The 14,535-nt window shown below is 32.8% G+C and overlaps 1 protein-coding gene across 2 annotated transcripts in view; it reads right to left on the minus strand.

Moving 5' to 3' along the window:
- LOC100373463 (aryl hydrocarbon receptor nuclear translocator 2-like) overlaps positions 1–14,535 on the minus strand; it is a 67,788-nt gene that overhangs the window by 15,789 nt on the left and 37,464 nt on the right. For both annotated transcript variants that reach the window (XM_006813965.3, XM_085506961.1), the window contains exons 3-4: positions 5,831–5,887; positions 505–662 (exon numbers count right to left, since the gene is read on the minus strand). In XM_006813965.3, coding sequence (XP_006814028.1) covers positions 505–662; positions 5,831–5,887 — 215 coding nt within the window. The remainder of the gene's footprint in view (positions 1–504; positions 663–5,830; positions 5,888–14,535) is intronic.

Consider the following 14,535-nt stretch of genomic DNA (forward strand, 5'->3'; position numbering starts at 1 on the left):
ATTCAGTACCAGACTGCTTTTCAACACATTATGCACACACTGTACAGAGCAGTGTGCCTTCTAAGCCAATATTGTGCACCACTGACGCACACAGACTAGCTGTGTCGCAATTAGTTGTCCTAATTCACTGGCACATCATTGACGAAACAGAAAATCACACTTTGGTATAGTGATCATGAAAAACATCTTAATATAATTATGAATTTTGTACGATAATTTGGTAAAATGAAAACAAACTTGGGATCACTTTTCATTGCTCACAAAGCATGAGAGTTAGCTTCTCAGGGGATCTTCATCGCATACACATGGTTATTATGGTAAAGTTGTATACCTTTGTCATGTTAGCCATACTGTACATTCTGTCCCTATAGCATCTCTGTCAACTTCATCCAACATTAAGTTCTCACTAGCAAACCTGTCCCCCCTCCTTGGGCCATATCCACTAGATACATTAACTACAACCCTGACCCACAGCAAGTAATATCCTCTCCAACAACGACGTACCTCGTAATGATTTCATATGCGATACAGCCATACGTAATATGGTTAATTTATCGGGTTTCCTTGCCAACGCACTGCATGTTGGTACCATATCAGATAATTCAGTAATATACGCTGTCATCTTGTTACGTCTTCTTCTCTCAATTTCACTATGATTCTCTCTGCATAATAATAAAAAGAGAAAGATATTATAGGCTAGATTATTTCAGATAGGGGAGGTGATAGATGAGTGTGGGCTATTAAGTATGTTGATGAGAGGGAGAATAACCCACTATTATTTCCCTAATTATTACAGTGATACTCATTCATATTATTGATCCAATATTATTCGATTGTGACTCAGTGCTTTCTTGAATTTTATACATGTGTATTATTATTGTGATTATTTAATTATTCGTCTTTATTACATGCTCAACTCGAGAAGAGGTAGCACAAATCATGTTAGCAGACGCCATTTCAAACGCTATTCTCTTATTAACATAGCTCATAGCACTATGAACCAATCAGCACCAAGCCCACTAAAATTTGTTACGGTGGCCGATCCTATCAAGGCTATAAAAGACCTGGATACTTGTTTTAGCGCGCGAGTACATGTAACCTTTTCCAGTGACGAGTTAATAAACGTAGCTATATGATATCATTCTACTTATTTCCTGTTCCTTCGATTGACCGACTCTGATGTGATACAAGTGATGCAATATGGGATACTCAAACTTGTTTCTATAGCAACAAGGATAGACATGTTTTATATTTATATGTTAATAATTAATAATTATGTTTTTTGTGTTATATTTAAATAGGTGATTTTCCATTCACTGTGTGATCTTGTTAATATTGTGTGATATGCACGAAAATCTAACAATTTGATTTTAAACTTGATTTCTCTATTTGATAGTTCAATGTCAAAATGAAGAATATGCTACATGTATTTAGATACACTTACTCTATCCATTGACAATCATGAAATGTGTATAGCACATTATGAGATTTGGAAATACCCCCAAAACACACAATGTTTTGATGTCACTGCAATCCTATGAACTTTGTTTGTCCTGTTTTTATATACAATAAGTTTGCGATTGGCAAAAATCTTTGATTTTGATGAATTTTCAAAATTCAAAAGGCTGCCATTCAGCCATCTGGAATCTTATCATCAAACTATTATATGTGCATGTGTGACATGATGTATGATATAAATATAAAGAGTTTGAACATGATTGGTATGCAGGAACAGCATTCATTAAAACAAAATGGCCGCCAGTCAGACATTTTAAATCTGATCTGAAAAGCAAAATGATGTGCATCAAGGCCCTATAATGTTCACTTCTGTACTAAGTTTGAACAAAATGCATACACACAGACGAGATCCTGTCCCGAAATGGCAGAAATGCCTGATTTTGATAAATTTTGGGCACAAAAAAGGCCATCTTGAATCAGAAAATGAAACAAATGATATGTCACCTAAGATATGTGATGTAATCGGGAAGTTTGAATGTGATCGAATCAGGCATGTCTGAGATACAGGTGGAGACGCCCAAACACACACATGGAAGTCAAAACATAAGACTGCATCCAATCGGGGAGTACCAAAGATGATACCATAGTTTTTTGGGGAAATGAATTAACAATGATGATTCCATTTGAAACGTAAAGAAAACAAGACTAGAATTTGAATTATTCAGAGTGACAGCCAAGCTGACATTTAGCAGAAGTGTTAATTATTCAGTACTGCAACATATTCTGTTTATTTTCTCCTAATAAAACATGTTTTGCATCAAAATGTCAACTTTGCCCATATGTTTCAGATCCCCACGAGACACTAATATACAAACATCTGAGGGGTTTACCTAAAATGCTCATTATATACATGTAGATTAATTGTTTAAGTCTAAATTCATCTATGGTGACACACCAGTTATTTTTTGTTTTTCTCTGCTTATTGTTTTTAACACCTAAAATGATAACCTTTAATGTAAATATCACATTTCCCATGCCCATGATATCGTATGATAACAGATAATAGAATTTATAAGGTCAGACTTAATCTTGTTTTAAATAAAATACATCTCAAAAATTGCTAAAGAAGGCAGAACCACAAATTACTTGTCATTGGACCAGTTTGCACCAGCTAGATTTCATTTAGTGCAAAAAGAATCATCACTCAACCATTGTCTGCACTGTGAGATTCCAGAACTCAGACCGAGAGTTTCCAGTGCATCTTCCAAACAAATCTTGAATGTTTTAATGTTTGTTGTAAAGTTTCTGGTTTTGTACAATGTTTAAAAGACATCAAAAATGAGTATAAAAATTTTTAACTTTTTGCAAAAAGATAAAAAAATCATTTGTCTTTGATTTCAACTTTTCACAAGTTATTTTTTACCTCTGAAACCTTGAACAAAACTTTGATGTTGCCATTCTCATGTGCCAGAGTATTTTTTCGGATACACCCCAAACATACCCTGGCAAAATACACAGACTAGACCTGTATTTGAATATTCATGAGTAGTAAAACTTCATGAAAGCAAATATCCAATCAGCATTTGATTTAAAATGAGGGAAGGGATCAATGGCTTCTCCACTGTACATTGATTGGTTCCCTGTGATGGAAGAGAATCATGCTGATTGGAGCATTTTCAAGGTATTGGATAGTATATTTTACTTAAAGCTTTTTTGTGGTTACTGTCACGTGCTGCAAAGAGGCCAGGGTTTTATGACGATGACAACAAGGTGATAGGAGTAGAAATATAGATGTGATACATTTCTTTAACATAGATATTGAAACTGACTTAAACACGTGTAGAATTAAAGTAAAAATATGTACTGGCATATACAACATATGTACATGTTTATGGCATACCGAGGTACATGTTGAATGGTAAACTAAAGTTTGTCTTCTGACAAACCATTTTTTGCTCTATTAGAATTAAAATTGCATACTTATTGTAAATTTTTCACTCATCAAGCTACCACATAGTGTCTAAATTGACTGATTTAGTAGGTATCTTTAATCAACATGGAATCCCAATAAAGAAGTTGCATCAGTGTGTTGACTGCTGAGAAAAGAGATCGTCCATATTGATGAGATCCAAAAACAATTTTTGGGATCTTGATTTTATTTGTCTTCAAACTTATTTTGTTCATAAAATTTTCTTTAATCAAACTGCAAATTTCTCGACTGTATTAAGATATTTTTAAAGGTAAATTTGTCAATGGATGGTTTTCGATGATACATGATAGGAGTCAATGATACACCGGGGAAAGAACAAGTTGTATCACAAAAAATCTTTGCTCGCCATATTGGCTACAACACAACACATATCTTGTGAATGGTTGCACGAATCATGTTATATTTGTCTATTACAATAAATTGAGATCACAAAGCACTTCAGTATTTTGCTAACAGTCATAGACATAATGGACAAATAGAAAACACCTAATTATCATAATACCAGAAACAGACAGTACCTGTCACGAGGTCACTGGGTCAAATATTAACCCAAAATACCAAATAGTATGCAATACGTTTACTACCTCATGTGCGGGTTCTTAACCAATATAAAATTACACAATTTGTGTAACACAAGTATAATTTAGACTGATGGGCTCCAGTAGAGTTCAATATGACTATATGCACATATAAGCAGCAATAATGCACACCGGCCAGTCTTACACATACGACACTACACATGAATTACGTGAAACCATTGTTTATTAGGTACACAAAACATATACTTGCTACAGTTCTCGCCGTCGGTATCGCCCGCCCTTGCAGAGGTACAGCACAACACGCGGCCCTCAACACGCACCAACGCAACTATGTTGTTGGTAAGAGGTGGGGGTTACGATATTTTGCACTGAAGACAGCACGGCAAAGTCGATAACTACCCTACGACCAGGGGAGGAACGGCGTACCCTACTAGTCACGTTTATCAGTGCCAGGCACTCTTTTAAAATGTTACATAAATAAACTGGCCAGGTGGTACTGCTCGCCGCTTCCAGGGTCGTACAAAGCGTAGATGTTGGTCAAGATCTCCAGCAGCAACAACCGAGCACCACGCTGTCTCAGTCTTTAAATACCCTGCCATCACATGGCTAATTGTGTCAATCGCTAATTGGTCCGCGACACCTGTTCATTCATCACACAGATACTTGTCCAGCATTGTCCAAGTGCGACCTCGAGGTCACGTAATAGGTACTTTCTGTACGTGTAGTGACAAATGCGGCTATAAAACCTACCTCTGGGCTGTTATCAATTTATACTATAACAATAAATTAATAAATACAAAATTACATAATAACAAGTGTGTCCTTTTAATAATACAGTTTCTGTTATGATCCAAACACCTCGTGACAGTACCAATAATCATATCCTCGATTCATATCACCAGACTTATGAGATAAGGATATATACAACTTAAACATCGATAAAGCGATAAAGATCTTCCATCAAACAAACTATTTTTAACCGGTTTAACAAAACCGATACTTGAAAAGTTTTGATTGCATAAACCAAAATAAGCCAGATTATCACATCTTTGATTTTGAAGTTGTAATGTTCCAGCTTACTGTCTTCTCTTATCTAGAAGTATCCTATCTGTTATAATGTCGTGATGCATGTTATTTGCACCACCACAGTTGAAATACAGAAATGTTCAGCCAATCAAATTGTTCCTTCTACCTAGTATAGAAATATATAAATTATATTTTGATTATCATGTACCTCGCGATGGGTCTCAAACATAGGGCTGTAGAAAAAGTTTTGTTTGAGGTTTTTCTCATTTTTTTTTATATACTGTTAGATAAGGTGATCTTGCTTTAGCGACAGTCTTGGATACATTTTTATTTTATAGAATAATGTAACAATGATGGCAAATTGTCAACCAGCACTGACTTTTTTCTTCCATGTTTAGTAAAAGGTAATTTAATTATATTAATAAATTATACTATACATGAATTGATAATTTGTCCTAATCTTTGACCACCCAATTGAATCTGCGTCACACTCACAACAAGAGCTCACTTTTCATTTTTAATATGAAATTTCGGTAAATTGCTTGAAATTACAAACTTGAATACATGCAAGCTCAAAAAGATCGCTAAACCTTAATGTTAATTCATAATCAATCCTGGGAAACATGTACATGAATTAACAAATTCCAAACAAAAGAAAGTCTGACAGAGAAAGAATGTAATCATGATAAGATGTGAAAGAAGTGTTTGCTATAAAAACTCGCATTAAGAATTAGCAAATCAAACTTGCCCTTACGAAAACAATAAAGGAATTAAGACAAAGTGCAGATGTAAGTTGGTTGCCGATTGGTTGACTTACTTGGCATACTTTGTTGTGGTAGTACTCTGTGAAGACTCATCTTCATCAAACTCACTTCTGAAAAATGAAAATAAAAATGATTTTATTGTTTTTTTTTTAAAATGAAAATAATAAACATACTACTACCATGTTATTGTGTGTGTGCTGTGTGTGCAAACAAAAAACTAATACACTTAGTGACTTTTTAATAGTAATCTTTTATTATTTTTAATTTTGCAGTTATTAGAAAACATGTACATATATTATAATATGAATGTTTTACTTTTGAATACAAATGTAAAATTAAATTACAAATAATAATTTATTCAAGACTAAGACGAAGCAATGTAGTCATAATTTAATTTTCATACACAACATAATGCGAAAAACAAATCTTCACAAATTTTACAGAAAAATCACACTACAAAAACTCTCAAGTAATCAAATGGTGAATATTTAATGGATGCATCACGAGGCACGTTGTACTTTAACTTTACCATTATTTAGAAAACACTGTAAATTACCTTTGCTCAAACAAATTGTCACAAATGCTTGTAGAATTGAACCTTACATTGAGGTTTATATTGAGTCACAGCATCTATTACGAAACTTCGTTCGCACCAATGTCGCCAAATTACCATATCACGAAAACTGATATTAAACAGTTTACAGAATATTATGATTGTTCCGGTTACTGGCAGTTATGTCCATAAATTATGATTGTTCCGGTTACTGGCAGTTATGTCCATAAAGTTCTACGTGACACACATGTTAAAATTCATGCATACGTTTTATGAATAGTTTCGTTTCACTGTTGTTTATGTAATCAATCTATATGTAGCTCGTGGCAGGCTTGAAAGTCCTACAGACTTCATGAGGAATTGATTAATAGACTTTAATAACCAACGTTACGATAAAGTGCAGATAAAAAACTATATCAGTCGCTGAAATCAGTATCAGGTTTTCAGACCTGGCAAATAATCGTATTTATCATAAAAAGCTTAATTCCTCATTATAAATTCACAACTTTATTAGCGTCTTCAATTTTGGAAGAGAAAAAATTTAGAGAATTTCTCAAATCAGTGAAGATTGTGAAACTTTGTATTAAAGTGGAAATTTTTCTGCTAACCTACAACATGGCGTGAAATTTTGTTTTCACAAATGTCATAAAATTACCAAATCAAAAAATTTCCAGCAGTGAAAATTAAGCCGTTTACAGTAGTGCAAAATACTTTATTTAATTTTTGCTGAAAAAACATATTGGGTGTTTTGTATGGAATTTATTTTCACTGATTTCTGACGAGATGAGTGCAAAATATACGAAAAAAAAAAAGTCTATTTGTGGGATTTTATTTTCACTGAATCATCCCTTTAGCGAAAATGAATTTGAAGCGAAAATAAAATATTTTACAGTATTTCATTTCGGTACTTTAGAGCAGTGGATCAGAGATTTTTACAACCAAGTTCAGATAATTTCAAGTACATGTACCCGGTAATCAAATTTGTGAACATTTATTGAAGCAAAAATGATAGTTGCCCTACTTTGATGAATTCTGATTTGAGAACTCTTATTTCGTGCTGGAATTTCAGCTACAGTGAAAAGACGTAATTAAAGCATAGAGTAAACCTGACAGTTATAATACAAGTAGCGAGCAGACCCTTTTAGATTAATCTCTGCACAAAGAAACGATGATACACATGCCAAGATCTATATGATGGTAACCATGGAAATACTGTTGACAGATGAATTAATAACAACACTTGGTGGTGTATCAAAAGAGTCATTGCTTGAAAACTCTATTATTTGGAATAATTACTTAGGACAACGATTGCCAAAAATGATCTACGATACTAGTATATCATATCACATTTTAATGTTTTCGCAGAGCTGATGCAACCTACCATAGTTAATACTTTTCATCAAACAGACTATAACAGCGAACAGCTTATAATTTAAACATTGTTCCTTTTCTACCAATCAATACTACATATTTGATATTTAAAGTATTGAAATTAAACAGTAACTTTATTAATCATCCAGTTCCTTTCATTTTATGCAAGAAGAACTCCAAACAAATTCATTTTTAACAAAAAGACAGATTCATATCAGACTTTAGTTTGTTTCCAGGGTAGGATGGGTAAATGGGAGTGGGTTGGGGGTGACGACAATCATTTAAGCCAGTCATTGCTATACCTTGTATTAGATATAGGTAACATATACAATGAAGGCAATACACATTGCTTATCAAATGGCTACCAGTCCCTCAGTATAAGTTTCATATCATATTTTGTTATTGATTCACATTACATATCAAGAGGATGTGATTTCACTCATTTCAGTTCAGAGAGTGCTTCTAGGGGCGTGGCATGAGATCACAAATCAACGTTCTGTTGAACAAGTTTTTATTTTGAGATTAGAAGATGTTCTTAGGCCAATAAAATATCATACGAATTGTAAGTCATTGCGATATTATCTGTATATAATATCTGTGGCAATTTGGTGGTGACCTTCTTGGTTTTAAAAATAGTACAATGGTCTATTCTTTCAGCTGGTGTGTGGAACAAAAATATTATGAATTACGTTTGAATAACTGAACTACATGTAACCAACAGTAATTAGAGATGTTGCATTATGGGAATTGTAATCATGGTCTTACACCAGGTGATGTTGATATTGATGAGTCAGTTTTTCTACTTTGGATATACCGGTACTCACACAGCCACTCCTATGCCAGCTAAAAAGAATTTAAAATTTGTTAAATCCAGATTTAAAAGGGAAGACATTATCAATTTTTATTTTGAAAATAATTAAACCTACAATGGCCAAACAACATGACAAAATTAAAAGCATTTGTGAAAGGCAATTTGCGAAAAAAAAAAAAAAAATTATTACTGTAACAATGATAGGTTTTGCTAAGGGTCAAAGGTTGAAACTGGTGCTTTTAAAATCCCCAGTAGAAAAGAGTGATAATGATACAGTTGGGAGAGAAGCATAAAACTAAACACATAATGTGATATTACATGCAACGACGCAATTCATTAAGGAGGCATTAAGTGCTGCCGAAGAGAGCATATTTAAGCTCTAGAGGTCAAGGGGTCAGCATGAGAAGATTTCTAATTTTTTAAAAAAGATTTAATACAGCTCAGTACAGTAGTAGGATTTTTTTTCAGTTCAGCTTCATAAAGTTTTTTTGGGGAGGGGAGGGGAGGGGTAAATTTAAGAGTAGTGGGTATTGTTTTTTTCCATATCTGGGCTCGCATCTTGTTTTTCAAAATTTTCTGCCTTTTTTAGGTCATCTAATTTCTTTATCTCAAAGGTTATTTTTTATTTCAATTTATTGTGAAGTTTTTTTGTAGTTCATTTAATTTTCAACTGATTACAAAATACACACAAATATATCAGTACTAAATATTTGAAGCCAAGATTTTCCTAATTTCAACACCAGAGGGCAGTAACATTATGTCATTTTACTTCCCCTTCACAAGTGTTATTGATTCTAGCCATTTTAAAAATAATATATGTTTCTCACATACAGGCGAAGAGGATATCACTCTAGGGGAGGGGAAATAGACATAAATCTCATTTTCAAGTATTTCACAGAATTTTAGTAAATAAAGTGGACACAATTTTCGCTGCTAGAAATTTGCCCAATTTAATTTAGAAGATTAGCAAATAGTTTAGGTCTGTAGTTACAAAACAACAGTAAATTCTTTTGATCCGCCTATTCTACACCATTGTCAAATTTTGTCACCTTCCACAAAAAACGCTCTTGTTTAAGATTGTTTAACAAAACAATTTTTTCTGATTGCTTCAATATCAACTGAAGTCTGAAAAAATTACATAAACTTGAACTACAATTTTAGAGGAAAAAATGTCTCATGTATAAACACAAAATGCAAATTTGAACATACAAGTATTAAAGTTTGACAAACGTCTTTTTTGAGCTTAAACCTAAAATTCACAAATTTTCACCAAGCTAGGGGGCTTACTGACAGCCATGTTTAGAACATATTTCTTTCAGATATACGATTTGGTTACATTCATAACAGTTAGTATTTATAATTTCACAAATCCCAGGCCAACCATAAAATTCGCGTATATGTATATTTTGTACCATGCATGCTTTGTTGACATATCTAATCACAAGACAAGCTGGCATAAAATTTTTGTTTGCCCACAGGCTGTGTTGATTAAAACTTCACATGGGAAATTAATCAGACATACCATTTTTTTTCTATTGTATTAGAAATGCATCTCCAATAGAAGTGACTTTATTTCAGTTTTATCAGCAAATGTTACCTTCTCGTTTCGTCCTACCTTGAGATGACATGGGAAATGACATCAAAATAGGCTTTAATATAAAGGGGCTGACACTATTTATATAAGTGCATTCATTAATAGACAGAATGCAGTGCAACAGCCTACTCCGAATTTTGATGAATCATTATATGATTTTTATCTGGTCATCATCTTCCATTTTTAACAAGATTGTCTGCATAATGAGTACTCACTCACCACATGGAACTGTGTGACATACAAAAAAAGATCAGTTCAGGAATTTATTGCTTTGAAAGCCATAATTCTCAATGAGTTATTCAAAAAAAAAATTCTAGAGTAATGCAACATCAAAAACATTATATTAATGTTATTTATTTTAAAAAAGCAAATAAATAGAAAAAAAAATCATTTTTCTCTAGTTTCTTTGTTAATTCTGGACATATATAATTTCCGTATAGCCTACAGTACTTGAAAATATTTTTATTTTTTGTTAATCGAAAAACAATTTTGCCTGAAAAAAAAAATTAAATATGGATTCACAAATCAGATTTTGTAGTTGAAATGATGAAAATTGCATAAATGAAATATTCACCAAATTGCTACCTTTTTATCGGGTTCATAAATGTAAGTTACTGGGACTTATAAAAACCAACGGTGCATGGCTTAACCAACAGTAAAACTAATATGTATTTACGCATAGAAAGGCAGCGTAAAAATCAGTTAAAAGTAAGACTTTACTAAGAAATGATATTTAAATTTTCAGTAAAAAATAAAACTACATCTCCCCCCCCCCCCAAATTCATGAGCAAGATTCCTTTTGTAACGATGACAACCATCAAATTATACATAACCTCAAATCTTTTATGCAGGATCTACAGACAAAGGATTGGATTTTGCGGCGATGCTGTTGTCTGAAAAGCTGGAGGAGACATTGTTACTGTCATCATAGATAAAAGCAAAACCACATGAACATAAGTCATGGGGTGTCTATATTACAAGCACTAACATGGTCAGGGTACAATGTGCTATCATTTTTTTTTATCTATTTATTTTGAAACCTAGATGTACAATGAATAAAATTTTCCAAAAATTATTTAATAAATTCAGAAAAAATAATGGAAATGTGATTGTTCTGCATATTGCCGCAGACACTCCTAATAAAATCAAGTAGTGGCTACATTGCTGAAAAAGAAAGAAAAGAGCAGAAAAATATCAAGTTTAACCCTTTGAGCGGCAAAATCAACTTTTGTCGACAAAATAAAAACCATATAATTTTTTTCATATTTATTCTAATGATGCCAATAAAAAGTTGTCTATTTGGTTCAAAATTAGCAAGAAAAATACACAAAAATAGAAATAATAGTAGTAAAAACATTTTGGTGGAAAATTTATGGTGCTCAAAGTGTTACAGGGTAATCAAGATAGCAGTGCTGGATTTATGGTTCAAACTTTGTCAGTTCAATATTGGGATCAAAATTTGATATATAGATTACAAGAACAGTGTATCAATACCTCCTATTACAAAAGAAATAATAGGGGTCACCAGACTTGAGTTCAAACTACATCGGCATTACTGAAAAATCATAGGCATTACTGAAAAATCTATAAGCATTGTTTCAAATGGAAACAAGTTTGGCCACGACAACCCCCACCCCAAACCTGATCAACAAAATGTAGCACAATCACAATAATCCGACACACACTAGTAGTAGTTACGCAAATTTCCTAATTGATATGCACATGCATGTAAATAAAATCAAAACATTTTCATTATTTACATTTGCTTAAGGTAGAGATGCAGTTTACCTGACAGGTATTTTAATTAGTTAATTAGGAAACCAAGATGACCTCCCTTGTCCACAAAACTATATTTTCGGAAAGCTTATTGTATGAATTTTAAGTTTGTTATTATTTTTCTTTTATGGACACTGTAGTTTGAAATATGCACAAAAATGTGCTTTTTTGGTCAAAAGTGATTGACGTTTTGAAGATAAACACATTGTCAATCATTTGTGCAAATTTCAAAATAAAAGGTCAAAGCGTCTAGGAGCTATTTTTTTTTTTAAGTTCTGGGGTGTGCACTGAAAAGAAGCTGAGATAATTGCTAATTTGCATAACAATTAACTCAGTAAGAAGTTGCTAATGCTCATAATTAAAATGGCTGTACCAGTTTCAAATTTAAATGTATTATCGTTTTGTTAAAAGTTAAATATAGTGCATAATATGGAGATCCCGTCATTTCTTTTTTTCACCATGTTTCTTTTTTATTATTTATGTACAGCCTTGCTAAATCTTTCTAAGCGTTCAAAGGAGAGAATGTTTGCACCTGTTATCTATATTTTAAAATCGTTTTATGCGTATGTTCCACTATTCACAATTCTACAAAATTTTAACAGTCTATAGCCAAGACGGTTTAGATAATAAAAAGCAAAAAAAGAAAAAAATTTCACTCCCAAGTGCCCACGAACCTGCATCTCTACCTTAATGTTTAGCATGTGGCATGTCTTTCTTGTACGCCGAGTATAAGTTGAGAGTTGTACATACTGTAGCTTCATGTTGTGTGGTAAGAAAGTGAAATCTAGTCACTAGCAGTTCCCTCTTTTCATCACAAATTCACAAAATAGTTCTGTTTATAGTCTGCAGTTTTCTTCAGACAATTGGGGCAAAAATAGGTTAATTTTTTGAGTAAACATTGAAAATTTACTCAAATTTCATCTGTTTGCTCCAAAATTAAGGTTCTTTTCCAGAAACATTGAAGAATATAGGAAGATAGTGTAGCAAAATTTGGGCGAGAATGTCTGGTGATGAAACGGTTAATTATTTCCCTATCTTAGCAGTAACCATCACATCCAATGTCTCTGGACTTTCGACAAATGCTTAAATTGTAGACATTTCATAAGACCAGATACATTCACTCACTCAAACTGTTTTTGACATACGAGGCAAATGTCATTTAAGATAAGTATAATTTACATGCACTTTACATGTCTAACACAACCTTTAGAAAGCGTTAGCCGAGTGATAAATGGTACGGCCTTACGTGCACAATGATGAAACAGTCTCATTCAAATAACCAGTGAAAATAAACATACATGTAGAATTTATAACCCAAAGAAAAAATGTGCTTTAGTTTTTTATCAAAAATAAAAACCATTGTAAAAATGTAGGTTGGTGGAGAAGTTCAACTTATTTAAAATTGAGAATATTCTTCAATTGTAGCAAATGATTTTGAGACTATTGATTTTATGGATTGTATGCAGAATTACAGAATAAAAGGCAACTTAAAACTGATATTGGACATTTTTTGCAAACATCTTTTTTTGTCACATTCCACAAGATAAAGCTGCATAATTTTTGATCAAGACATATAAAAAATGAGAAATAATGTCTATTTGGTCCAAAATTACCAAAGAAATTACCGAAAAATATCTAAAAATGTAGGAAATGTGACACTTTAATTTTGGCGGGATTTAGATTATAACATTGAAAGAGTTACTGATTGTGATTGAAGCACTCGATTAATTGCCAGGTCAGACTTGGAAAGTAAATTTAGCAGCACAATTATATGACTTTCAAGAAAACTAACAAAATGATGAAATTTAAAACAAATTTTTGTTGTTGTTTTAATTTTAAAGAGAGGTAAAATTAATGGAAAATATCAGCGAAAATATTGAGGTTCATTGATGAAAAGAAATCGTCTGGAGCATAGATATTTGCATACAAGTAGAACAGCAACAAACGATTCTTTTCTCTAGCTTGATTCGTATGACACTGTCCAGTATATTAGTATTCAGACATCATCAAGTCTTTATTGGATTCATGTCTACCTCTTTGCCACTTAGAATGGACCAACGACATGTCACACTAGGTCAAAGGTTAATCCACCATAAGCTGCCCCATAAGAAAACAGACGTCTTCAGCTTTCATATTGAAATGATCACCTCACCCGCTACCGTCAATACCTAACGCAATTTTTTGTCACAAGGTCACAATAGTTTGGGAATGAGTAGCTAGTCAAAAAAGGAAAGAAAAATTTTGTATAATTATGCAGCAAATACTTCTGTTTTGCTACACCCTACAGCAATTGTGCTCATCCAAAACTACCAACAAGTGTCAAACTGCTCAGCCCTAAAATTTACTGAAACAGTGAAAGGCATATTGAAACTGCTGACGAAGCAAAATATTCCAATATTTCAAATTTTCCACATGGGGATAAATTTAAAAAAAAAAATAACACTGATTATTAAGTGCCAGCAAAGCAAGTACACATCAGCTAAAAGAGTCTAATGATTGGCAGGTTTCTATTTGTTAATGACTGGAAAGAGAATTACTGAAGAGACCGTAAGTAATTAGGGCAAAAAAAAAAGTTGAAAAAGGCTTGAGATAATCCCAAAGGATGGATTAGACCACCTGATATCCGGGGAGAAATGACTAATCATTGATGGAG

The sequence above is a fragment of the Saccoglossus kowalevskii genome, chromosome 13 (genome assembly GCF_978046115.1).
Source record: "Saccoglossus kowalevskii chromosome 13, keSacKowa6.1, whole genome shotgun sequence".
In the NCBI taxonomy this organism is placed as follows: Eukaryota; Metazoa; Hemichordata; class Enteropneusta; family Harrimaniidae; genus Saccoglossus; species Saccoglossus kowalevskii.